The sequence below is a fragment of the Chamaea fasciata genome, unplaced genomic scaffold (assembly GCF_029207755.1).
Source record: "Chamaea fasciata isolate MVZ Bird 193981 ecotype frontalis unplaced genomic scaffold, bChaFas1.0.hap1 SCAF_3, whole genome shotgun sequence".
Classification (NCBI taxonomy): Eukaryota; Metazoa; Chordata; class Aves; order Passeriformes; family Sylviidae; genus Chamaea; species Chamaea fasciata.
Genome location: NW_027094088.1, coordinates 44,628,274 through 44,653,923, shown reverse-complemented (window position 1 = coordinate 44,653,923; position 25,650 = coordinate 44,628,274). Strand labels below are relative to the sequence as shown.

Below are 25,650 nucleotides of genomic sequence, written 5' to 3'. Positions count from 1 at the left end.
CTTTGCATTTTGTTTCTTTCACATTTGTGACTTGCTAAATATGTGACTGCATAATAGTTTACTATCTCTACTTTGACTAACCAAATCTGAGCTGTTAGGCATTGAATCAGTTTTGCACATAAAAATAATTTGAGTCACTACAATTTTAAAAACATGAAGAGTGTAATTTTGAGAAGCTGAGTTTTAGTGTGAATGGAATGCTAAAGATATCCTTATTTCTCTAGGGAGCACTTCCAAGGCTAGTGCACAGCAGAAGATAAGCTCTCAGGCACCTAGAAGGCTTTCTAGAAGCTTACCAGCATCACCGACTTCCTCACCCCAGGTTCGTCGAAAAAGACTGATGGAAAGAGTGGGAAGCAGTGTTGATGACCTGCAGATCCTCGGTGAGCGTGACTACGTTGATCTTCAGGGTAGAATTGGTTTTGTAGAAAGTTCTGAAACTATAAAGAGAGTCCAGGAAGAGCTCTTCCTTAGCAGCTGTGAGTCTGCAAAAACAGTTTGTGACTCAGAGCTAACATCTGCCGAAACATTTGAGGATATTGCAAAAGAAGTAGAGTTGTCTGAGAATGCGTTAGAGAGTAAAGAAGCTGATACAGACCTGAAATGTAATGAAGCTGCTGCTGGTGGTGGTGCAGCTGAGGCATCGCCACGTCGTCCAGACAATCTGAAAGGACTGCCTTCATTTCAGAAGGGCCAGAGTAATTTTGCAGGGTTGGGCTTGGCATTCTCTGTTCTTGGAGCATCATCAGCCATTGCTCGCTGGCCCAGCTTGGCTGACAAGAGTGTTCTTCCTGAAGACTGGGACAGTCTTGCTTTTTCTTCAGCTAATGAGAATACCCCAAAACCATCTGAAAGCCCTGATGACAGGTAAGCATATAAAATAACAAATTAACATGAGCTTTAATTTTACAGTTCTTGCTCTTGATTACTATTCCGTAAAAATTCGAAAGTCTGAAAACTAAGGGAATGTTTTCAATGGCTGTCATAGACAAATTTATTAAGCTTTTTGTGTATAGAATGTTCTGTTGTTTCAGTTTTTGCTCTATTTGCATAAGAAATTTTAAAAATCAGGATTTTTGCTGTGTACAGTAAAAGTGGGAACTGCTCACAAAAAGAGCAGTTCTGGTCAGATTATCCTTTTTACTATCTGCCATCTAAAAATAAGCATTAATGAATACTGGTAGTTAGGAGTATTGGAGAAATGATGTCTTCCGAATTTCTAACCTGAACCCTCTTCCTGTCCCTCAAGAATTGCAATTTCACATTTTTTAATCTTTCCTGCTGTTGTAAAACATATTCCTCTGTTTTCAGATGTGCAGAAGACTATCTTGTGCTTATCTGTTGTGGATTATATGACCTCTTGCGTGGAGTCCTCCTAATCCTACCAGATATCATGCTAGAAGATGTGATGGACAAACTTATCCAACCTGATTATCTTATAGTTCTGGTGAACCACCCATCTCCTCTCATACAACAAGGAGTCATTAAAGTAGGTCTAATATCAAATGTTTTCTCCTAAAAAGATGTGAAGCAGCATAGTTGACATGTTGGAAATGTGATGGGGTTTTAAAATTTGTTGTTTAGTTTTCTACATTAATTTCTGAGTTTTACGATTCCCCCTATGAATTAAAAAAACCCCAAAACCAAGCAAATCACAAAGCAATATAAACAGACTCTTTGAATAGATAAGAATAATCTCTAATGTAAGCCAAAGGCCTTAAGAGTTTATGATAACATACCATTGTAAATGGAAGCAACAATGCAAAGTCAGTGACACAAAACATGATGCAGTGTGTAAAACAGTGCTTGCACCTTAGTTTGACTTGTAACAGAGGTGACTTTGAGTTATTCTGAGGAGTCATTCACACATTTGTGGACTGAAGAGGGACTTGAGGCTTAAATATTTTCAGAGATTTTTGTAGTATTAATGGCAGTGTTTCTGTATGATGACATTATGTAGATAAAAAACTTGGAGTAGATTTCTCTTTTAATTTGAAGAAGAATAGGACTGTATGGCTTTATTGAGAACAAATGTCATGCATGCATTTGCATACACACTGAACTGCAACATTGAACAAATATAAAAAGTTTGAGTATTTATGTATGCCTTTGCTAACTGTTGTGTGTGATTTCATCTGCCCCAAACTTGATGAAAAACATAAGAGTGTTCAGATCAAAAATATATTATCAGATGTTGGTTGTAACAAGAACGGTGTAGATTGCAGCTGCAATAGTATAATTGATGTTTGCAATCTTGAATTTTAAAAGAAATTATTTCAATCACAGACAACAATTTAACTTTCAGGGCAGTTATATTAAGTGTTTAACTCTTACACCATAATTATGCATTTATTTTTAGTTGTTGGATGCATATTTCAACAGAGCAAGGAGGGAGCAGAAGGAGAAATTCTTAAAGAATCGTGGCTTTTCTTTGCTAGCCAACCAGCTGTATCTTCATCAGGGGACTCAGGAAGTTGTAGAATGCTTTTTGGAAATGCTTTTTGGCCGCTCTGTTGGCTTGGATGAAGAGTAAGTAATGCTGTCCTTTTATGTCCTGTAACAATAGGTGAGTTACAAGAAATGCACTTTGTTGGTCAACAACCATAAAAAAAGGTTCCTCCAAAACTATTTTGGTATGTTTTGCTTGTTTAACATTGAAATGTATTAAAATCCCTAGGGCTATTGTGTGGCCCTTACACGGTTTGTAAGCAACTTCATCTGATGGGGGCTGTCAGCTGGGATCTTGTTAAACACTCAGAATTTGAGTGCCTCAGAGGCCTTGAACTCAAATGTCGTGTAATCAGTTTAATTCTCTCTGTTGTCTCTGATCCCACATGAAACTGATTCGTATCCTTAAAAGTTTTAAGTAGTAGTCACTAGACTTCTCCTGTTGGATTTTGGTAGGTAATTAAAGAAAAATCTTGATGCCACAGCTGCTTCCTTGTCTTGGCTCCAAATTTAAATGGCCATCTCTTTTTGGAAAAATCCCAGAGATGTGCCATTTTCATGAACCAAAGAGACACCTCATATCGACAGAAAAGGAGAGATTACCTTTAAGCAGACAGCTGTATAAGTAAATGATATTTTTTAGAATTAGTCTCACTACTTAATGTTTGTACAGAAATCACATGTGTAAATATAATCATTGGAAAAATCGTACAAAAAAGTTCCTTCTCAATTGCTGTCTCTGCAGAATTTGTAGACAAATTACTTTTGCCTCTTGACCTGATCTTCACCACTCAAAAACTATTCTTGCTTGACTGCAATATTTAGTCGTGGCTGCTTAATTTGCCCCAAGGCAGAGAGAACTGTAACTTCTTCAGGATTTATTATGGGGCTGGAAAGATAATTCTAATGTCTCAAGTTTTTAGGATTGTGTATTATAGTCATATGATGGACTGATCACCTTGTAATAGTAATGCAGTTTCTTAGTGCACAAATAAAACAGGTCTGAAGCACTGCTTTGAATTCTACAGTCACTATAAGCCAAGTGCTAAATTTAATTAAACTTCAGCAGTAAGGGATATAGGATATCAAACCTGCTGCCAGTCAGTATATTGTTAGTGATGACAAGCTGTGTCTGTTCTCGTGATAGTGTCTATGTTAGTTATAATAGTGACTGTTGGAAAGGTGATGCAACATTTTTCTACACTGATTAAAAACCCCTCTATTTGCATGAAGTCTATACTGTAGACAGTTGGTAGCTAGCTGAAGCATCAGATTTACTTTTTAGGCACTTCATTTCTTTGTGGCTGTATGAAAAATTTATTTTTCTCTTACTGGATTTTTTAATAAATAGGTATTGTCACTACAATTAAATGTAGGAAATTATCATGGGCATCTTTGCCAAAATACGAGCATATGATACATAACTGGTATTCCAGTTGCATGTACTATTTTTGTTATCAGATTGTTCTTTAGGATGCCATTTACTCATATTTCTGTTAACAGATTTGATCTGGAAGATGTCAAGAATGTTGGACTCTTTCGAAAATGGTGTGTCATTCCTGTTCTGGGTCTAATAGAGAATTCTCTCTACGATAATGTTCTGCTGCATAACTGCTTCTGTCTGCTCCTGCAAATTATAAATTCCTGCTCAAAAGTTGCAGACTTGCTGCTTGATAATGGTTTGCTCTATGTGTTGTGTAATACACTGGCTGCTCTCAATGGACTGGAAACAAAGTAAGTATTGTTTCTGTTGCTATCAAATATTCTAGGCACAGCCTTAAGGCTAGCAAGAAATTACTGTATTGTATTTTTTCTGCTTTTTAAAATTATCAGAGAGCATGTACAAAATACTGAGTTTGAGGTTTTCGGCTTTATACCTGTAAGTTAATATTTAGTCAGTTCAAATAATAGAATATAAAATGTTTTTTCCATACCTTAAACATTCAAATGAAATGACATTTTAAAATGCGAGTTTGTCACACTCTCTGCACTTTCAATGCTTTTCTTAATAAAACTGAACAGTAAGATAAAGGCCCAGGCAGTGGTAGCATTCTACTGTATCTATGGCCAATATCAAAAGTGAAGAAAAGTCTTTCTCTACTGCCTGTGATTTAATATCTGAGCTTTTGAGTAACTTCAATGACTTTATTAGCTATAAAGATGCTGTACTTCAGAAAAGGTTATACAGATAACAAAGGAGAGACAGGGTTTTGTTATTTTATTTCATTAGTTGGTATCCTGAAGAAATGGAAAGGTTTCCTTTTTACCTCAATATAGTTTTTGTTCAGCATAATTACAAAATGAGATGATCCTGATATTTTTTTGAGAAATATAGGATTTCAGACTTGTTCTTTATTTTAAAGATCTGATAGTAATACATAATTTCTTTTCCAATAAAACTGTGCTGCACTCAATATTAGAATGCCTCAAAAATTTGCAGGCATCCAATCTGCCAAAGTTAACGCTAAGGAAATGTCTTGAATTATAATTTTCTAGTCTTCAGCAGTGACATTTTAATATAAAGTACAACATAATATTAAGTACAGTTGGCAGAAGTAGCAAGGGGAATAATAATGGGTCTTGTTAAGAGCTACAACCTACTAGAATTGTTATGTTTCTGGTAACTACAACTTTGTTTGCAGCATTCCCTTGAATGACTACAAGTTACTTGCATGCGATATACAACAGCTGCTGGTAGCAGTTGCAATTCATGCCTGCAGCTCCTCAGGTTCTCAATATTTTCGTGTTATTGAAGACCTCATTGTGCTGCTGGGTCATCTCCAAAATAGTAAAAATGCAAGGATGCAAAGTAAGTTGTCTGCTAATTTTTGGGATCATGGGACTGGAAAAGTAAATCCCTTCCCCGCTGTTTTTTGTTTAATATTCCTGCTGAGGGAGAAGGGGGAGTTTTCTGGTGATGAATCTTTCTCTCCTTAGTGGTTCTCAAATTAGTAGTTTCCCTTAGGAGCCTGCCTTGTGGTCAAGAATTGTGTACTGCTAATCTGAAAAAACAGTGACTGTGAAAGTTCTTTAAAGATATTTAAATGAAAACATTCTGTGCAGTTTCATTTAGCTTGTTTTAGAGTAATCAAACTCAATGGCATTTCTACGAGAACTCATTTCTGTAGTGTCTGTATCTGGAATAAGGAGGTGACTTCGTGTTACTCCTGTGGAATCTAGAGTTTTATAACTCTTGACACATTTTGTGTTTTGACTTGTTCCTAACATCCGGTAAATATTCCTGAAGATGTGTAAAACGTGTCACGTATACTTTGTCTGCCTCTCTCCTTAGATATGGCAGTCGTTCTGCAGTTAAGAGTTCTTCAAGCAGCCATTGAATTAATAAAAACCACAGCCAGCCAAGATGCTCAGGAGCAGGCCAGCTCAGCCCCGGCGCCCTCGGCACCGCAGCGCGCAATGTTCCAAAAGCGCAAAGGCATCACGGGTGAGTAGCATGAAGTGTAGCGTTCTTGTACTTTTTCCTGTGGGTATTGCTTGATGATTCCACGATCTTACCTTCTTTGGGGATTCTCTTAAATTCACAAGTTGCTTAGTAAAGGTGTTTTTAAAATTTGTAATGCTTGAAATAGGGAGCCTCTCAGTAAATTAATGCCAAAATCAAGTTAGTGCTTATAGCTAACACAGCTATGATGAGGGGATTGTTTTGTTGCACAACTTTGCATTAGAGACCATCCTGAAATAAATATCTGCCACTCCAGATTTATACTTGGAAGTGCCACTGTGGTTATGTTTTTAAAACCTGTGTTGAGTTCTAGCTTTAGCAGTAATACTTTCCCTGTATTTGATAGCTAGTCAGTCCATCTGTAAAGGTTTTGGGGTTGTCTGGATGTAAGTTGATTTTGTATGTCTCTTACAAATACAGCTGCATTAAAGACTTCACAGAAGGTACATTTTTAAAACCTGGCAAACACTTTTTATTCCCTGTTTACTATGGGAATGTTTCTCTTGACATGGTCAGCTTTTGAGACCCCTCTCCATCAACCTAGGGAAAGGTATATGTTTATTACAGTGAAAATGTTTTTATATTGGGGAACTTGGTAAGGCACTAAAGGTAAATAGAAATAGTTATTTCCAAAAGAAGGAAGTACAGTCAAGGCCCCCTAGTTCATTTCAAGGAAATTCTGAGGAATATTCTTGTAAGTTAGATACTGTGCTTCTATTAGTGGCAACAGGTACACAGATACAATAGGTGTACATATAATGTACACCTATGGTACCTGTATACCTATTAGGTAATAGGTACAAAATGTATTTGCTGCTATGTCTGGCTCCTCATTTGTGCTGATGAACCCACTCTGCAATATGCAACATTTTGTTGTATCACTGATTTTTAATCCTTTATCCTATTTATACAGTAAAAAGAGGAATAAAAGTAGTGGGTTTGAATGTTTAGCACCAGGGTATGGAAGTCATACAATGAATCTGATCTCGAGACAAACTCATTTCATGGTATTACTTAGTATTTGAAATTGGTGTATTTATTCTCAAAAAGCTTTAAAAATAAGAAAGACAAGCACCCAATGACACTTATGTTCCCTTTGATACTGATGTATTTTGAATGTTTGTTTCATTAAATGATGTGAACTCTGGGTGAAAATAGTTGCTGAGTGATTGAATTTTTGTGCATTTTAGTAGAATTCTATTCATGCTTCTCTCCTTTAAGGTTCCAGGAAGTTTTCACTTGCTCAGTCTGATGCTCTGCTGGTGAAAATGCGCTCACTAGCAAGTGAGGAATTCAACATGATGATGCAGCGGAGAATGAGCCAAGAAAATCCTATCCAAGCCACTGAGTCTGAGTTTGCACAAAGGTTACAGAGACTGACTGTTTTGGCTGTTAACAGGCTCATTTATTTAGGTAGGATTTCTTTTTGGTTTGTTTCTGTTTTGATGAAACATGAGTTCTTGCTTTTGGAATGCTGAAGTGTTAGGAAAGTTGTTGTATTGACACAAGTTTAATGGATTTAGCTGTAAAGCATCGTTCTCTGTGATTTGTCTCTCAGTATTATGTAACTGGCAATCTGGGTAATGTTTTTATCTGAATGAACTGAACAGGTTGTTTTATTTCTACATTAGTCCATTCATGTGTTAACTGCCTGAATTATTACCTGAAGATTTAACTGCCAAAGGGAGCATCTGCTCTCTTAAAAGGCAGTTTTTCTATTAAATGGCTACATTGGTTAGTAAGACTTGATGACTTTGAGAGCTAGTTCAAATTGTGCAAAAGCTAGAGAGTGTAAGTATGGTAAACATATCAGTAAAGACAGTATTTGATATAATGCCAACTAAAGGTTTGTAGGATTGTCTTGCTTGAGATGGTACTGATCAATATGTACCTCTTAAATTTTAAGCCTCTACCGAAGAGTGCCTTGATGTACTGGGTATAACAGAAAATACAAGTCAAAGCAGACTTTCAGCATCCCAGCTGGAAGTTCCTGAAGAGGAAAGCCAGCAAGAAATGACTAGCAGAATAAATCCTTTTCTTAAAGAAATGGTCAAAATGTTGGTGGAAGGAATCAAAGTATCCATTGTAAGTAATTAGATGCTGACCACATTAAAACATATTTCATAAGATTCCTTTATTAGGAACTTTCATGCATAGTGTATTCTGTCCATAAATGCTGTTTTTACTGCCTCTCTCCATTCAACTGTGGCATTAAAAACGCTGTTCAGCTTCCCAGTTACTTTACAGTTATAAAAAAAAAAAATTGATCTGCTCTGATTTTTACCTTTACATTTAGCAAAATTCTGCTTGAACAAGAACACAGAACTTACAGACTTTCTTGTACTACAAAAATTTGCTTTGTCTCTTAAACTTCAACATTTGTTTGCAGAAGCCCATAAAACCAGATCTGTGCATCTACAGGTGGTGGAGACTTTTTGAGCCATTTTTTATAGTATGTTTTAGAACTGGCAAGGAGAGCTTTCTCTTTTTTCAATTCTTGCTAAAGCTGAAAGTCTTCTAACATACAGGTGTTAGCTTCTCAGCCTTTCCAAGGAGATCAGTTTTTGCTTGGAAAATAAAAAGTGTGTTATTAGTCTTCCTTAGGTCATCTTGGTAAAAGTAGTTCTACCTAATTTTCTTTCTGGCTCATAAAAATTACGTTTGATAGGTGTATTATCTTTCCATAGTGCTGCACTTGTAGTACTTTTCAAAGATGGCAAGTTTTTTCTTGTGAACACACACACCTCCTTCCAGTGCCTGGGTTCTAATCTTTTGAGGTAATCAGAAACTGGTAATTAATGTAAAAGGGCTGTTGATTTATATAAAAAACCCTCTGGTTTTTAATCCTCTACATCACAGTTTTCACTTTCTGGATTGTTTTAATAGAATGCCTTTTAACCCATAATAATCACTGTACTAAACCAAACCACTTATTTTGGTAGATAAAACTTTGTCCTCCATTTTGATCATATTGACTGTGTTTATTTTGTAATATGAAAAACTTGACAGAAGAAAGTCATAACCCTGTAATACTAAAAAGTTGTCTCCATTACTTAGGGCACCAGCAGAATGAGCACTCCAAAACAGCAGTGGAACAGAATCCTCTTGTTATGTAAGGACGCGTTCCGTACGCAGCTTGGGAGGCTCCTTGTGCACAGCCTGTCTCCTGTAAGGCCTCTGCAGGAGAGGAAGCAGGCTTTGGACATCGTACACGAAGTAAACCAGCAAGAGATTTTGCGTGATTGTCTTAGCCCAACTTTGCAAGTAAGCTCAAGAGATTTTGAGAGAAGTTTCTAAAACCTGTATTCAATTTTTTGTCTAGATTTAAGGATTATTTAGAAGTGTACATGGCTGGTTGTTCACTGCTATTTTAGCAATGTTTAGTGACTGACAGTTGTCATACAAAACACCTGTGTGTGTCTCTGCAATTGCTATACTATCCTGAGGACAGATGGAATTAAGTCTGAGTATGTTGATGCCCTTCTGCATCAAATATGTCCCTTGTGCAGTGCAGAAACAAAAGGTGATACTAGTTTTAACTTGAAGAATTTTACTGAGGAAGCTGGGAATTAACGTAGCCTAAAAAAGCAAATTAAGTAAGCAACTGTCCTTGCTTTGGTCCTCTTACCTTCAGATTTCCTGAAGCTTGTTAAGAATTGATTGCAACTAGATTTTTAGCAGTCAATCCTCTACCAAAGCAGTACTCTCTCTTTTCTTACTCAGCCTTTATTAATTCTTAAAGTGGGATTGTGTATGAAATGTTCTTAAATTAAAAAGTTGAATAGGTTCTCACTGCTTTTCTGAGTTTGTCAGAAGAAAGCTTCTAACTGTACCATGATAGTGCAAACTTGAAAGCAATCATTTCTTAGAGCCACAGGGAGAAATCACGTAGGAATGTTGCAGTTTGAGATCTTCAGGAACTGCAAGAATGAAATAAAAGACATGTCAGAGTTTGAGTCACTGTATACTAAAGAGAGAAAGTATTTATTGGATTTGTTTATGGCACTCACGTATTTCTGATCACATATACGTTATTCAAATAAATAAGTTTGAGCTGATGTAGTAGCAGTGGCTTCTGTGTGGGAGTGTCATGTTGAGTGTATTCATGGCTTATGTCTGCTTAACTTCATTATCTGTCAGCTCTAATTTGATTAATCAAGTGAGGTGTAGTGTTCTTGGCAGGCGAAATTAGAAATCCCTGGCACATATTTCCTGAAAGCCATTTGAAAAATCACAAGATGCTGGGGCAACTTTTATTATGTGAGGAAAATGCAGCATGTTTTTCTAGTTTTATAAAAGTTTAACCATTAAAGCTGTCTTTTTCTTTAAATTAGAGAATAATTAGAAGAAATCTGCTCTGTCTGACTAAAAAAGGGAATAAAAGTGGAGGGGAAAATGCTGCTCAGTGTTGTGGAAACGAGCGTGACAATACATCTGTATTCTCCTCTTTCCTTCTTTTCGTCTTCTAGCATGGGCCTAAATTAGTGCTCTATTTGTATGAGTTAATGCACAATCACAGCGATGGAATGACCAAAGAACAACAAAGAGCAGCAGGAGACTTAATGAATACATTGAAAAGTTGTGGCTATAAATGCATTCCTCTGAGCCCACGACCAAAACCAGACTTAATAAAAGCTTTGAAAGAGGTTTGTGAATAAAAACTTTGCTTTAAAAACTGGGTGTATTTGAGGCAGCTGTCTTATATGGGATCAGAATTTAACTGCAGATTGTGGTATTCTCTGGTGCATGGCTTATGCTTCTGGGAATTCTCTTTGGGTCCTCAACATTTCTGTCACATACGCTCAACTCCTCACAGCAAGCCCACAAGCTTCTTGGTTAATCATATTATTTAATCCAGAGGAAGGTGGGAGTTCATAGTAAGCTACTAGCATCTCTTATTTCCAAGAAAATAATTTTTGCTTTCTTGCAAAGAGAAAAATTATATATAAATATAATAAAATGGCAGTAACTGAAATGAAGCCTTGCTGGTTTTAAATGCTGTGAAGATATCAGTTGAACAGTTTTGTCACTCTTCCTTTTTAAAAGTGGTATACCCTTTAGCCTCCCCTTCCTTTTTCCATCCATCTGAGAAAAGAAAGTAATGTGTAAAACTTCCATTCAGGATCAGAAGAAATATGAGATGGAAGAAGGTGTAAGCAAGGCTGCCTGGGAGAAGACAATGGCCAATAATCGGCAGAAGTAAGTGCCTTGGAGGGGCTGCAAGAACTTTAAGAAATGTGCTCTGTTCAGCACTTCCCATTGCAAAGTTGCCTATGTGATTATTATGGATGGGGATTTTTTTCAAATTACCAGCATCACTAGCTTTCAGACTTTTAAGTATACTGTTCTATTGTAGACATATGCATTTTGGTAGGTTGCATGATAAATGCATTGTGTGAACCTCAATACCAAATTGGTTTTTTGCACATATGGCATTTCATCCTTAATTTTATGACTATTGCTTCTGTCCAATCACCTTTCCTGTTGCTGTGGCCTGTGCAACTGAATATCCCTGAAACTAACCCTGCTTTTCAACAAATAAAACATTGTATTCGGTATCTAATTTGAATATTTTTGTGAGCTATGTAGATATTGCTCCTTGGCGTAATTGTAAATTTTGGTACATTGCGGTAGATTGAGGTTTCCATTACTTTAAATTATGAGGCTTTGCCATAAAAATCAGATTTGAGATGCACACACATTGTGCTTTAAAGTAGACAACTGCAGGTAGCTGTAAAGGTCAGCTTAGTCAAGTCCATGCAGACAAGTCTTAAGACTTTATTATGTTGACTGACTTAGGAGATTTAATCAGTGGTAAATTAGTGTCCTTACTCCAGATTTTTTATTGTAATGAGGATACATTAATTAGTCAAGCATGTTAATACATAGCCATTGATCTTCTGACTGGCTTGTCTTGTCTTTGGCCAAAAGCAATAGGTTTTTTGATGACTAAGAAGCAGAAGGTATTCATGAATCTCATTATGTAGGCTAAGTTGCTCTGCATCTGCTGTAACAAGAACTCTACATATCTGCTGCCAAACTCATTGTATTTTATGAGGTGCTTTGGTGTCTTTCCCTTTTCAGTGTGTTTATATGGCATTTTAAAACACAACTCTTCTTCAGTCTCTTTCAGCGTCTAGATACAAAATCTAAAGACATTTCTAAAATAGCTGGAGACATCACACAAGCTGTGTCGCTGTCACAAGGAATGGAAAGGAAGAAAGTAATCCAGCACATCAGGGGGATGTATAAGGCAGAGCTAAGTGCCAGCAGACATTGGCAGGAACTTGTTCAGCAGCTTACCCATGATCGGTGAGTTTTCTCATCTCCGTGAAATGCCTGACGTGTTCTTCTCATTCTACTCAGAGGCAAATGAAATGGAGATGATATTAAAATTAGAGTTACTTTTGCTAACAATCTGATAGTTAGGCTTGTAAAAGACTTGATTTTCTTTTTTTTGCCCTATCTTTTAGGGCAAAAAAAGGGTCAGTAGGGTAGTCAGTAGCCAAGGGTACTGGGCTACTGTAGGGTCAGTAGCCAAGTAGTACTTCTATCCCATTTAGACAGTTTATTTCATCGTATACGTTTTGCTGTGCCTAACACAATGAAGAGTGTCCTAAAGTTTTCGTATCTTACACAACTCAGATGGAGGAAAAAACATTTTTGGGGTAATGCTATTCACATTAGCATCTAGATAGCCTGTTAACTAAACAGTGTAGAAAAAAGGATGTAAATGTTGATAAGAAACCAAACTATTGTATTTTCACCACTGCAGAACTAGTATTCTCATGTTTGCAGCAGCAGAGTTTTCAAAATAGTGTTGGATGCACTGTACTGCTGTTTTCATTAGACTGAGTAACACCAGGAACAGTCTTACAGTAGTAGCTTGTGAAGAGTCATTCAGTGGAACAGCTCATAAAAATAAACCACAGAATCCAGTCTTACAGTACTTTTTCAGAAATAACTGCCCAGTGTACTTCCATGTACTTCTAGTGTACTTCCGTGTAACTTCTATCTTTCCACTAGTTAAAGAAGAACAGAATTAATAAGCACATATACTGCCTCTGCTGCTAAACTCCTAACATGTCTTTTTTTACCAGAGCACTCTGGTATGACCCAGTCTATTATCCAACTTCTTGGCAACTGGATCCAACAGAGGGCCCAAACAGAGAGAGGCGCCGCTTGCAGAGGTGCTACCTAACTATTCCAAACAAGTACCTTCTCCCAGACAGGCAAAAACAAGAAGGTAATTAAAACATCTTCAATGCTGAATGTAGCCTAATGTCTGAATTGTCATGACTGTTACTACCTTATTATTTGTGATGTCTTTATAGGTGTGATAAAAACTCCATTGTCTTACTTATTTGAAGACAAAACACATTCTTCTCACTCCTCTACTGTAAAGGACAAAGCTGCAAGTGAACATATAAGGTGAGTTTTGGATTACACTTGCTTCCTTTTCCTGTCTTTTCCCAATTAAATGAAACAGTTGTCTAAAAAACACTTTTTGTCTTAAAAACCTTTTTTAAAAGATCAAGTGGGAAATAAGACTAGTCTCAAAAATAGTAGGCATTTTTGCTTTACTCAAAAGCAAAAGACTAGAGCCACCAAATACCATCTGGTGTGCTGTGGATAGGACTTGTGGGTTAACCTGATGAGATCTCTTATTTTCACTTAGTAGCACTGCCTGTCCGAGATATTTAAGATCTGGTAGGTCTTGCCATCAGAGCTCAAAAGCAAATTGTCTTTCCATCCTCTCTGCTTTTATCACTGCATTACTCAACTGCAGTTGTGTCAGTTAGCCACCTGTTACAGGCACTAATACAGCCTAAAATGACTGCAGAGAACATGCAAAGAGGTAAGTACAAATACACTCATAAGCAAGTCTAGAAAGTTGAAGTTCTGTTTTCTTTCCCTCTTTGGGATATGAACCATTAGTCATGTTGTTGGACAGTTTTTTCTTCAGCTGCAACCTTGGAGGCTGTTTGGCTTAGGTTGGTTTTAGGTCTTCTGAAAGGTGCATAAATTCATAAGCATTTCCACTTTGAAATATTTCAGAGTTAATCGAAGATGTATAAGTGTAGCACCTTCCAGAGAGACTGCTGGTGAACTGTTGCTAGGTAAGTAGAATTTTCAGTCAGAATTTTTGGTGTAAGAGTCCGCTGTATATATAAATCTGGCTAATTTTTTATAACTAATTGAGCTGTTGTCTGGCTTCGTGGATTACATACTTTATATGTCAGTTTTGCCTTTCTTCTCTACTGTTTTCATGAGTGCTGTTTGAACTGCCAGTAAGTTTTAAGATCTGCAGACCACTTGCTAAAAGACAGAAATTGTATTTCTGTCAAGTGCTGTCTTGCCCTAGGTACTATTCTTAGCACTCTTATTCTTGAATACTGTTTATATAACCCAAAGATGCATTGTGCAATATCATGTACCTTTTCATAACTATTTTTTGCTGTAGGAAAATGTGGCATGTATTTTGTTGAAGATAATGCTTCAGACACAATTGAAAATTCGGTAAGTGTTAGAACATCTTGTCCAGCTTTAATTTTTCCAAACTATGGCCATGAGTAGGTTTCCTCTTCAGCAACTTCAGTGGCAGTAGTACTAGAGTTAGAGATCTCTAGACAAAGCTAGCCAAACCAATTAGTTTGGTTTTTGTTGCTTCTGTTGACCCTGGCTATGGAATTGGTGGTGATAGAAGGAAACAGGAAAAATGTGGGCCTGGGAGGGAATGAGGAATGGATGATGTGAGAGGCTTCTGCACTTTGCAGTCCATTGCTTTGAGTTCATCAGCTAAGCGCACAGAGTTTGCTTTGATCTGCACCTGAGAACTTGCCTTAGTGGAAGCTGGGGCACTGTGAAGTGCAGAAAGTCACAGGTGTATGACTTGTGCTGTGCTCCACAGCATCTCATTCTTGGATTTTATATTATATATGATGTTCTAGCTCCTCCCTTTTCCTATACAAGAGGATTGTTTCAGGAAGGAAATGGGAGCTGATCCTTCTGATACACAAAGACTCTGATGTGTAAATTGTTTATACATCTAACAGACATGTAAAAGTAATCAAGATGTGCATTGCACTACTGAGAGCTTTAAACTGCTTTTACAGAGCTCTTACTTGCTTCTACTGAACAGACAGTTCCTGTGGTTTAAGATGCTACCAGCTGCTTTGTCTTTCACAAAACTGTCAGAGCTGGGATTCACAACAAAGCTTTGCTTGCTCTGATTGCCCAATATTTTTAGCTTAAGAGCCTTTGAAAATGTGGCATTGCTTGCTAGTGCTGGGTAGGAAAGTGGAGCAGCTGAGGAGCATGTGTCATGCTCTACCCACTGCCCTGAGGAGAGTGGAGGATGGGGAAAGTAGCTAAAGAAAATCACAACAATTTATTAAAGCATTGCATTAAAATTAAAGTTTGCCTTGTGATATGCTGTATTGTTATAAACTGGCTGCATTGAAGGGTTTCTTGTTTGGAAAATCCACTATTTAAAATGACTTTCTAAATTGCAAATTCTACAGAGTTTTCATGGAGAAACTGAACCAGCATCATTTTCTTGGACCTATGAGGAAATTAAGGAAGTTCATAAGCGGTGGTGGCAGTTAAGAGACAATGCTGTGGAAATCTTTCTAACAAATGGCAGAACTTTACTCTTGGCTTTTGATAATACAAAGGTACTGTGGCACCAAAGCAGAGTAATACACCGAAGCATTTTCTTGGGTCTTTATAACATGTATATTCATGTGTTAGGTTTTTAAGAGACCTGTTGCATGGACTAATTAAATTCTGCCTAATACATTTGAAAGAATTTGGCTCAGCTAGGCTTCTGGATGACCATAGGCATGTTGTTAAACACATCTCTGATCTATTAAGATATTAAACAATCTTAGTGATACTAGACATTATTCTATTACAGCAGATATCTGGAAATATACAAAATGAGAGAAACTTAGTCTTGGTAGTTTTAAACTTTTAAATGGTGTGATTAAATCTATGGTGTTTTCTTCTAGGTCCGTGATGATGTGTACCACAACATCTTGACTAACAATTTGCCTAACCTTTTGGAATATGGAAACATTACTGCTTTGACCCACCTGTGGTGCACAGGACAGATTACTAACTTTGAATATCTGACTCATTTAAACAAACATGCTGGTCGTTCCTTCAATGATCTCATGCAATATCCAGTATTTCCTTTTATACTTTCTGACTACACCAATGAAACGCTGGACCTAAATGATCCCTCGGTATATAGGTAATATGAAATGCTTGCAACTCTTTTTTTCCAAATACTTGAACTGATCATCCTATAAAACTGTTTAGCTTTGTTGTACTAAACTGCGCACACGCAAATGGAATATTCAGGGACAAGCCCCATCTCTAATAACTTGGGCTTTTACAATAAGTGTCTGCTTTGCCTGGGATATTGAAATAAAACAGATGTGTAGATTCAAATGCAATATATTGGACTTACACTGTCGTAATATGCTTTGTATAATTGACAGAATTAAATGGAAGCTATGTGTTTAAATTCATATGATTACAGACTTCCAGGCCAATTAGCAAAAATTAAATAGAAAAGGAAATACTATAAAAATTACTTGGCCAGTTACAAAATCACAGTCTTCATTTGAATGGATTTGAGTGAATTGTCCTACCCTAATAAATTTCTGTTATGCTGTTTTAACATTTGTGTGTGCTAAGTCTTTGCCTTTATAAGATGCCTCTGATTGGACTGAGGTGCTTGGCATTTGCTTGCCTGTTACTGTGCTGTGAATCTGAGTTGGCCTTTAGCACTAACTAGAAGTTGCTCTTTTATTTTCTGAAGTTTCTTCAAAAGTATTATATTAAAGGCATTATTCTTAATGATGCGAATCAATATTGTAATAAAAATTACAACATATCAGTACTGCTTTTGTTGCAGAAACCTGGTCAAACCAATCGCTGTGCAGTCTAAAGAAAAAGAGGATCGTTATGTGGATACTTACAAGGTAATTTGGATAATGTTTTCTTCTTGCCTTTGTCCCATGTAAAAATGACACAGTGGCTTTAGCTTTCATAACATGCATTTATTGGGGAAAAAGAAACCACAAATACAGTATTTCCAGTATATTTTCCAGGAAGCATTTCCTAGGAATTGCTTTATAACATGCTTGGAACTTGTGTTTTTTCCTGTACCTGAAATCACAAATCAATTTAGCCCATCCATGTGATACTGTTGAGGAATTTAAATGGATACCACCTTATGTGGGAACTTGTATACATTTAAAGATCCCTAAAGATCAGGAAGATAACTTACTGCAATTTAGTTGACATTGCTTTGGTGGAATTGGTTGCTATTTTTCTGTTTGATAACAGGCTGTTTTTCCTCAAGTGCTCTGTTATTTTAACATGCCCTACTATGATGCTAGTGCTTTTTGATTTTTTCTCTTTAAAATGTTTTAAAGGCTGTTGGAAATAGCAACATAGTGGGGAATTAAAGCATCTGCAGCTGGACTTTCAAACTGGTCTGTGTCACCATGGTCTACTTTATTATTTGCAAATACTGTTTTTTCCAGGACTCAGCTATGTTGGAAAACAAGACGGGGGAGTGGGGAAAAGCAAAAGTAATAAATAATGGAAAATAGGTCATTTAAATTGGCTAAAGACTTTGATACCTAACTGGATTGTAAAAGTGATTGTGTGTCTTTAGACATTTAAAAGTGTATTTGATTCCAGATCACTTTTGAATGTGTGTTTCTGAAAAGTTTTGAGGATTTATTCCTAAACAATTTAGGCAAGCTCTTATTTTTGTTGTTGGAATGCATCTAAGGAGGAGGTTTGTGATTTCCTTTTTTAATTCTCTCCTATTTTTCAAGTATTTAGAAGAAGAGTACCGTAAAGGAGCACGAGAGGATGATCCAATGCCCCCTGTGCAACCATATCACTATGGATCTCATTATTCTAACAGTGGAACTGTACTTCATTTCCTAGTTAGGCTGCCACCTTTTACTAAAATGTTTTTAGCTTATCAAGGTAAGGTTGCATTTGCTTCTACTTGCCTTTTACATCTGGGCCTTCTTCTAATAACCCAGGAGTTATAACCCTATTTAGCATAGGTTTTCCAATTCCAGATAGCTGAGCCTGGTAAAATTAAATCTGGTATGGTCTAACAGTAGATCCATTCTTGAACTTTTCAAGCTAGACCATAAATCTGGTCATCTGATGTTTATATCTTGGTTTCTGTAGCATAAAAAGCTGACCTCTGTTTTACTTGCAGTTCATGTGTAACACATAGCATTTGAGATAAGAGAATTCCAAATGTTCTCAGCTAACTAGAGAGCAGTTAACTACGTGAACTTGCAGATTTGTAACTGTTAGTGTCCATCATCAGTGTAACAATTGAGTCTGGATTTCTTTACAGATCAAAGTTTTGACATCCCAGACAGAACTTTTCACTCTACCAATACAACCTGGCGTCTCTCTTCGTATGAATCAATGACTGACGTAAAGGAGCTTATACCAGAATTCTTCTACCTTCCCGACTTTCTGGTTAACAGAGAAGGTATGCTAAGAGGACAACAGAACTATATTCCCAAAAGAGTTGTATGATGGAGCTTATGGGTTGAAACTGAGAACATTTATCTCCCTTGGCTGAGTATGCTAAGTAGTAGATGTACAGGAGAAATCTGGCACAAATTTGTGGGATATGCTAAAAAAGCTGTTACGTAGGAGTTAAACTAAGATTTTCTCTAATTTTGGCAGCAGGGCAAAGGAGTATGCTGTTTTCTCATTTTTCTATTTGAATGAGTATGTACAGCTGAATGTGTTATGGAGGGACTTGTTAATGATGCTGCTTTGTTGGTTACAGTTAACCACTGTGCTTAATCGTTCAGTTTGAGAACTCTATAGACGTTTTTGAAGTTTTTTGTCGACTAAAATGTTGCAATATTCACTCCCCTGTTTCTAGGTTTTGATTTTGGAGTGCGTCAGAATGGTGACAGAGTTAACCATGTCAATCTTCCACCCTGGGCCCGTAATGATCCTCGTCTGTTCATCTTGATTCATCGTCAGGCTTTGGAGTCTGATCATGTTTCCCAGACAATCTGTCACTGGATTGACTTGGTGTTTGGTTATAAGCAAAAAGGCAAGGCCTCTGTTCAGGCTATTAATGTCTTTCATCCTGCAGTAAGTATTTGTTAAGTAGCCTGTTTGTTCATTGTCCTCAGTAACTTAATGAGGGAGAGTTTGGTCTGACTTGCTTGGAAAACATCAAGCATGAAACAGGATCCCTTGATCGTGAAGTGTTGAAGAATAAGAAAAGGCTTTAACAATTTCAGTGTTGAACTGTTAAGATCCCAGGGGGTATTGTGAGACAGTGAATTTTTATTCCTCTTTCTTGCCTTGAGTTAGGTGTGAGGGATGATCAGGTCTGGGGTTTAGACCTTGTGGGTAGTTACTTGCAGTGGCTTGCAGTAGTCTGATTGTTGGGTATCTGCTTCTGCCTAATTCAAAAGCTTTTAATTTAGGCAGGGGCTGATGCAGCTTTTGATAGGATTAAAATAGTTCTGTGTGTCCTGAGCTCATGGTGTTTTCCTTCCTGTGCATCCTGTGTTCTGTCCCTCTAATGAGCACTTTTCTCTACAGTAAATTTAATTTCAAATAAGTCTTCGTTTAATGTAAACACTTCCAGAGTTTTACTGCTTAATTGCAACATGGATATCTTGAATTGCATTCTTTAGCTTCAGTCTTTACTATCACAAGGTTTGCTCAGCAGGTAGTCCTGGTTTTAAATGCATTCAAATGTTTCACCTTTTTAGTGTTTGTTCTATGGCTGGAAAAGCTAATAAAATGGTAGTGTTTGGTAGTGATGGCTTTTTCAAGTAGCCATCCAAATAGTTCCCTTTCTTTTACTCTTTCTATGCTTAAGTATTGATTTAGTTAGTACCTTGACCTTCAAAGATTAAGTTTGCCTGTTCATCATTTTTTAAAGTGAAAACTCAAGGCCTTTGGTGTGACTGAGGAAAACTGTGTGGTGCACAATTGGAGAGGCATGAAAAAGAAAAATAGAAGGAAATAATTTCCACTGTCTTGAAGTATGAGGTTTCTTTTTCCTTCCCTATCCCAAAAGGGAGCTTTAATATGCTCATTAAAAAGAGGTAATGAAAATAAACTTCTCCAACTCTTCCCAGTTCTTTTGTTTATCATTAGCAACCCTTCCAGTTTTGCACAGATTGGTAAAGGTCTCAGAGAAAACCTCTTTGACAGAAATTAGTCATGGCACATATGTAGGAGCAGCTCACATGATGATCCTTAAAGTGGTAGTTTATTCCAATAAGGAGGAGGTGATAAGGTTACTGCTCTCAGTGGCTCTTTAGTCAGCACAGTCGTGGGATGGCTTCTGGTCCACACCTTAAGCAAACAACTGAATATTCCGCCTCTGCATTTGTGTGTATGTGTTGCAAATTTTTTCCCAAAGACAAACCTGACAAGCTTATTCTTGCCCCTCCCCTTTCTTTTTTGCCCGTAGACCTATTTTGGGATGGATGTTTCTGCTGTTGAAGATCCTGTTCAGAGAAGAGCCCTTGAAACAATGATAAAAACATACGGGCAAACGCCTCGCCAGCTGTTTCATGCAGCACACGTTAGTAGACCTGGATCCAGGCTTATCATGGAAGGAGAACTTCCTGCTGCCATGGGATTACTGGTGCAGTTTGCTTTCAGAGAAACCAGAGAACACACTAAGGAAATCATTTATCCAGTATGTAACTTTTAAGTGCAAGATGGTTTAATTAATATCTGTGTGCTGTAATTGTTCTACCCTGTACCCTTGGTTTAGAATTTTCTTTCTAAAAGTCCTACTTGCTATATTGTACTGTAAAGAAAATACACAAAATTAGTAAGTGATAGTGAAAACTACTTCCATGCATTTGTGATATTTTGTGTAAACTAAGATCTGAGTTTATCTTGGTTTTGGCAAGTAGGTGTTGGAAAGCATTTCACTTAACCAGTTTTATACTTTCAGTGATGAATTGTAGAATCTGTGCGCAGACTTATAGCAAGCAAACACATACTGTGCTTTCTTCTGTCCTCAGCTTTTTTACTGCCTGTAGGACAATTAAACTTTCTTCACTTCAAACACTTGTTTTCCCTGAAGTCCAGTCAGAAACTGCATCCTTGGATTTAGAGAACTAGAACTAGAGGCTTGCTGCCTACACCTTTAAAGAAGGAATAGAACTACCTTAAAGTTAACAGTTTAACTGATGGTACTGAAGTGCTTTGAACTTGTCTTTCTAGTGGTTCTAGAGTAAAGACTTCAGCTGTCCTTACCATGTGATTGCTTATAGGAAACTCACATGAATTATTCTCCATTACTAATAAATTAGGCTTTTCTAAAAATTCTATAATTTAAACCTTATCTGTTTTTTTTTGTTTTAGAGTCCATTACCATGGATAAAAGGATTGAAGTGGGGAGAATATGTTGGTTCCCCAAGTGCTCCAGACCCTGTTGTCTGCTTTAGCCAACCACATGGAGAAAGGTTTGGCTCTCTCCAAGCTTTACCAACTAAAGCTATATGTGGTTTGTCCAGCAAGTTTTGCCTTTTGATGATATATAGCAAGGAGCAAGGTATGAATTTGTGCTTATTCTCTATATGTACAATATATGTGAAATGAGCCATTAAAAAAATTAAATCTAATGCTGCTATTGTTCTTCAGCAAACTTCCCAAGTTTAGTTGCTTTTGCCAAAGATTAATTTATAATTCCATTAACTGCTTCCATATGTGTGGTATCTTTACTGGAGGGTGGATTTTACTTATAATTTTCAAAACTATAGTAGAGGCATTATGTAATTAAGTTCATATTTTTTATTGAAGTGACTGAAGCATGAGAATTTAACTTTAGAACTTGCCAGCAGATTGGGTCCAAGAACTGAAGAACAGATGAAAAAAACTCTTGTGGCAACAGAAAGGAAAACTTCAGAAATGGGTTTTAGAGGCAGACAATGAGAAGTTAACAGTAAAAAAGCAGAGGTGAAGAATCTTCTGCTTTCAGTTAAACTTCTTGGAGGGATTCTTATTGAGAATGTACAAACAAGTTCTCACAATCTTCTGTTTTCTTGGCGGTATATACTAGTGCAGGCTGTCTAAAAATAAATCACTTCACATTTAGTCAACAAAAACAAGTAACATTCTCCTTGAAGTTACAAGCACTCGTTTCTCTAGATGGGAAGTATTGTCTTCCCCTTTTCTCTGTTCTCAAAAGATGAACTCTTCCTCAAAAAAGTTTTGTCCAGGTTGCCAATTGTCTTTGGAGAAGATGGAATGTTCATTTGGTCTCTGAAAACCGTTTATAACACGTTGCAGGTTACAGAGCCTAATGGAAAATTCCTTATTTTGAAACTTTGGGGGGGGGGTTACATTTTAGCTTGTGATAAAACATGAACCTGAGCCTTTTGTTAGTGACTATTAAAGTGATTGAATCTTGCTGTGCACGTGACACAATCCTGTGTGCCTCCCTTCAGGCGTGAGGAGCATGCACAGCACTGACATTCAGTGGTCAGCGATCCTGAGCTGGGGATATGCTGATAACATCTTACGACTGAAAAGCAAACAAAGTGAACCTCCAGTAAATTTTATACAGAGCTCACAGCTCCATCAGGTAAAACAAAATCAGTCTCTTGCTCTTCAATTTAATATTGGTAGTTTAAGTGGTGGCTTGACTTGGCAGTGGGGTACTCTTGGTTTAGCTTTGTTTTGGAAATGATCAGCCAATCACAACTCCTTTTAATCGTTTTGATTTCCTTTGGAATGTGTTCCTCATGGCCTCACTCTTGTATCTTGTTCCTTGTTGTTTTCCTGTACTAGATAAAGATTTCTTTTGAATTAATTTGATTTTTGTAGCTTTTCCTTACTATAGAATTTTGCTGTGAATTTCAAAAAGTTTAAGTTCTGTCCCAAGAAAAATCAGTACAGAAAAAGGTATAGATGTTTCATGTTAGAACAATTCCACTGTAGTTCAGGATCCATTTGAAAAAGATCGTCTAAAAGATTGTTATGGAAAGCAGCATAATCTGTCACAATCCAGTGATTGGAATGGTTCTGCCCAAAAGATTTTCATGGATGATCTTGAAGTCCGGAGTAGTTCACTGCTCTTTAGCTGTGAATTCCAGGCTACATAAAACTCCCTCTTTACTCTGTTTCTGACATAATAACAAGTACAACCTAGAGCAGCTATATTTTAGCTCTTGAATTTTTGATTTAGGTGTTTTACATGGCTTTTCGTAGGATAATTAATAAAGAATCAGTTTGACCAAATGCTGTGGCATAAAAAAAGCAGCAGTTAGTTTTTCTGTTCTAATTTTTTCCTGGCTTTGTTTTGTCTTTTCAAGGTAACAAGTTGTGCTTGGGTGCCAGACAGTTGTCAGCTGTTCACAGGTAGTAAATCTGGAGTCATCACAGCATATATGAACAGATTCACCAGCAATATGGTAAGTTACATTGGATAGAATTCATAATAAAGGATTTAGTGAATTCAGTATTAGTCTTTTTTTTAAACAGACTGTTCTAAAAATGAGAAAAGAGAGCCATATTCCGGATAATTGCTAAAAAAATTACATTAAAAATTGTGCAATTGCACAATGCAATTTAATAAAAATTGCATTTTTAGTATTTGTTTTTGAAGGCTCCTCTGACAACATGTTCATTTGCACGTTTTTCTTAAGATGCTGTTTACATACAGCTAGCCTTTAGTCATCCCTCATCACCTGAGTGCACAACATGTACAGCTCTGGCTGTTTTCAATGGCACAGTGAAGCTCCCTGCATTAAGGAGTAGCTTCTTCTGTGAAGGAGACAGAGCCTTTCAATGCTTTAACTGAAGCTGTGGAATGCAATTCCCCACAGTAAACAATAATTCAAGTGCAGAAGGCACTTAAACTACAGAGAGCAGGATGAGTTCTCAGACAGTGTGTATATTAACCAACAAGCCTCTTTACTTTGTTATATTCTCCAAGGGGAAATGTTGTGAGTAGGGAAGGGAGAAAGTAACTTGCATTAGTTAGTGGAAAATGTGTTGGTGGAAAATACTGACAGTAGTAGAAAGTCCCTTGATACTCTTTGCTAATAAAAATGGTGTAAATAGAAAAAAAAATAGAAAACATAAATAGAACTCCAAATTAAAAATCTGATTCTGACTGAGTTTTGAAGCTTCCATTTGAATCTTCCATACTTTCTTTAGCAGAAACTTCTATTCTCCATAGTTTTAACAAAGAGTAGGCAACTTTCCTAACAGCTCATTTTAGGTGCGTCTACAGTATTACCCACAGCAACAACTGAACTAAACTGATTTCCTAGTTGTAGATTGATACAGGTATTGGCAAACATCTTTGGTATGGTACTCCTTGATACTCTTGAATCCCTACATTAGTATGAGCTAGAGAGAACCTTGGTATGATCTGCTATGCCTATCCAGTTTTCTGTTTTCAGTAGTGGCAAACAGCAGATGCTTAGACTGGGAAGAGCATAAACACAGTGATTTTAAAGTTTTTTTTTCCCCTTGGCTTTCTTCCAGTTTCTGGTGATCTGCCACTCATACTTCCTAAGCTCAGCAGCAGTTTGAGTATAGAAAATGAAGCAGAGCTTCAAGCCTGCAAGCTTTAGTTATTTGGATCATAAATTAGGCACCTTAACTGCTCCCCAGAATGGTGGACTTGTAAATAACTTGTACTGAGACTTGGATTACTGTTAAATTTTTTAATAGAAATTAAATATACTTGCCTTCTGCAAAGCTAAAAATAAACTCCAGTTAGTGGGGTTACAGTTCTTGAGTTCCTTCTGTTTCCTAGAAAAAAGTGATTTTTGTTCATCTGCACAGATGATACTCTTTGAGACCATCTTTGCCAAATTTCTCAGCACTGACAGTTTTCTGTGTCCCAGACAGAGGGACTTGTGTCAATTTTGTAGCTCCCGTTGTTGCATCAGTTACCCAAGTCAGGGCTGCAGGGAATGCAAATGTGCTTCCTGACATCTGTTCTGTATCCATCTTATCAGCTGATCAGCCATAAAGTGAACAGTTTGTTACAATGCAGTACTCGAAACATGAATATTTTGCCTTGTTTCTCATCTGTATAAATGCCATGCATGGGCATGAAGTAGATCTCATGTTGTGAATTGGGTATGGGAACTCCAAAGGCATGCTGTCAGAATTCAGAAATGGCTCCAAGTAGTGCTTCAGGTGCTCTTTTTTCCTTGCCTTCTGATGGTGAGAACCCCATCAAGTACTGCTTAGACACAGTGATCTGTGCTGACAATGTCACACCTGTGTGAGCCCCTCAGCCACAGGTGTCTGGTTGTTCACATTATTTCAGCATTCACCTGCTGACTGTTAGAGGTGTCTTGCAAACAGAGCACTTGAAGGTTTGGGTAAAACTGGGAAGTGGTCATTTCAATTCCTCACTCCAGTGCTGTAGGCAGGAAGAGCTGCTGTTTAAAATAGATACATACATGCATGTTTTCTCAGAGCTAGATACCATTTTAGGGGTCATCACCTAAAAACGGGGGAATTAAGATGGGGAAAACATTTCAGGCATGAGAAATACCTATCTCATTACTTACTGGAACTTAATATGACTTAATAAAGTTGGTGTTAGAATTCCAGCTTGTCTTTTTGCAATGTTTTTACTATAAGAATCAATAAACCATTGCTATTAGTATGATAGAGAGAAGCTGCTAAAGGTGGGTGCTGCTTTCGGTTCAGGT

At 37.2% G+C, this 25,650-nt stretch overlaps 1 protein-coding gene across 1 annotated transcript in view; it reads left to right on the top strand.

Moving 5' to 3' along the window:
* The window catches only part of LYST (lysosomal trafficking regulator), a 76,090-nt gene that overhangs the window by 43,738 nt on the left and 6,702 nt on the right, over nucleotides 1-25,650 (top strand). Inside the window, exons 23-48 of the mRNA XM_066178819.1 lie at nucleotides 225-867; nucleotides 1,312-1,489; nucleotides 2,360-2,529; nucleotides 3,952-4,182; nucleotides 5,091-5,257; nucleotides 5,741-5,893; nucleotides 7,133-7,324; nucleotides 7,818-7,996; nucleotides 8,969-9,175; nucleotides 10,381-10,557; nucleotides 11,034-11,110; nucleotides 12,035-12,223; nucleotides 13,012-13,157; nucleotides 13,246-13,342; nucleotides 13,970-14,031; nucleotides 14,376-14,431; nucleotides 15,436-15,588; nucleotides 15,925-16,169; nucleotides 16,839-16,905; nucleotides 17,773-17,929; nucleotides 18,318-18,458; nucleotides 18,864-19,081; nucleotides 20,424-20,654; nucleotides 21,332-21,521; nucleotides 22,417-22,553; nucleotides 23,284-23,382. Of these exons, the coding sequence (XP_066034916.1) occupies nucleotides 225-867; nucleotides 1,312-1,489; nucleotides 2,360-2,529; nucleotides 3,952-4,182; nucleotides 5,091-5,257; nucleotides 5,741-5,893; nucleotides 7,133-7,324; nucleotides 7,818-7,996; nucleotides 8,969-9,175; nucleotides 10,381-10,557; nucleotides 11,034-11,110; nucleotides 12,035-12,223; nucleotides 13,012-13,157; nucleotides 13,246-13,342; nucleotides 13,970-14,031; nucleotides 14,376-14,431; nucleotides 15,436-15,588; nucleotides 15,925-16,169; nucleotides 16,839-16,905; nucleotides 17,773-17,929; nucleotides 18,318-18,458; nucleotides 18,864-19,081; nucleotides 20,424-20,654; nucleotides 21,332-21,521; nucleotides 22,417-22,553; nucleotides 23,284-23,382 (4,562 nt within the window). The remainder of the gene's footprint in view (nucleotides 1-224; nucleotides 868-1,311; nucleotides 1,490-2,359; nucleotides 2,530-3,951; nucleotides 4,183-5,090; nucleotides 5,258-5,740; nucleotides 5,894-7,132; nucleotides 7,325-7,817; nucleotides 7,997-8,968; nucleotides 9,176-10,380; nucleotides 10,558-11,033; nucleotides 11,111-12,034; nucleotides 12,224-13,011; nucleotides 13,158-13,245; nucleotides 13,343-13,969; nucleotides 14,032-14,375; nucleotides 14,432-15,435; nucleotides 15,589-15,924; nucleotides 16,170-16,838; nucleotides 16,906-17,772; nucleotides 17,930-18,317; nucleotides 18,459-18,863; nucleotides 19,082-20,423; nucleotides 20,655-21,331; nucleotides 21,522-22,416; nucleotides 22,554-23,283; nucleotides 23,383-25,650) is intronic.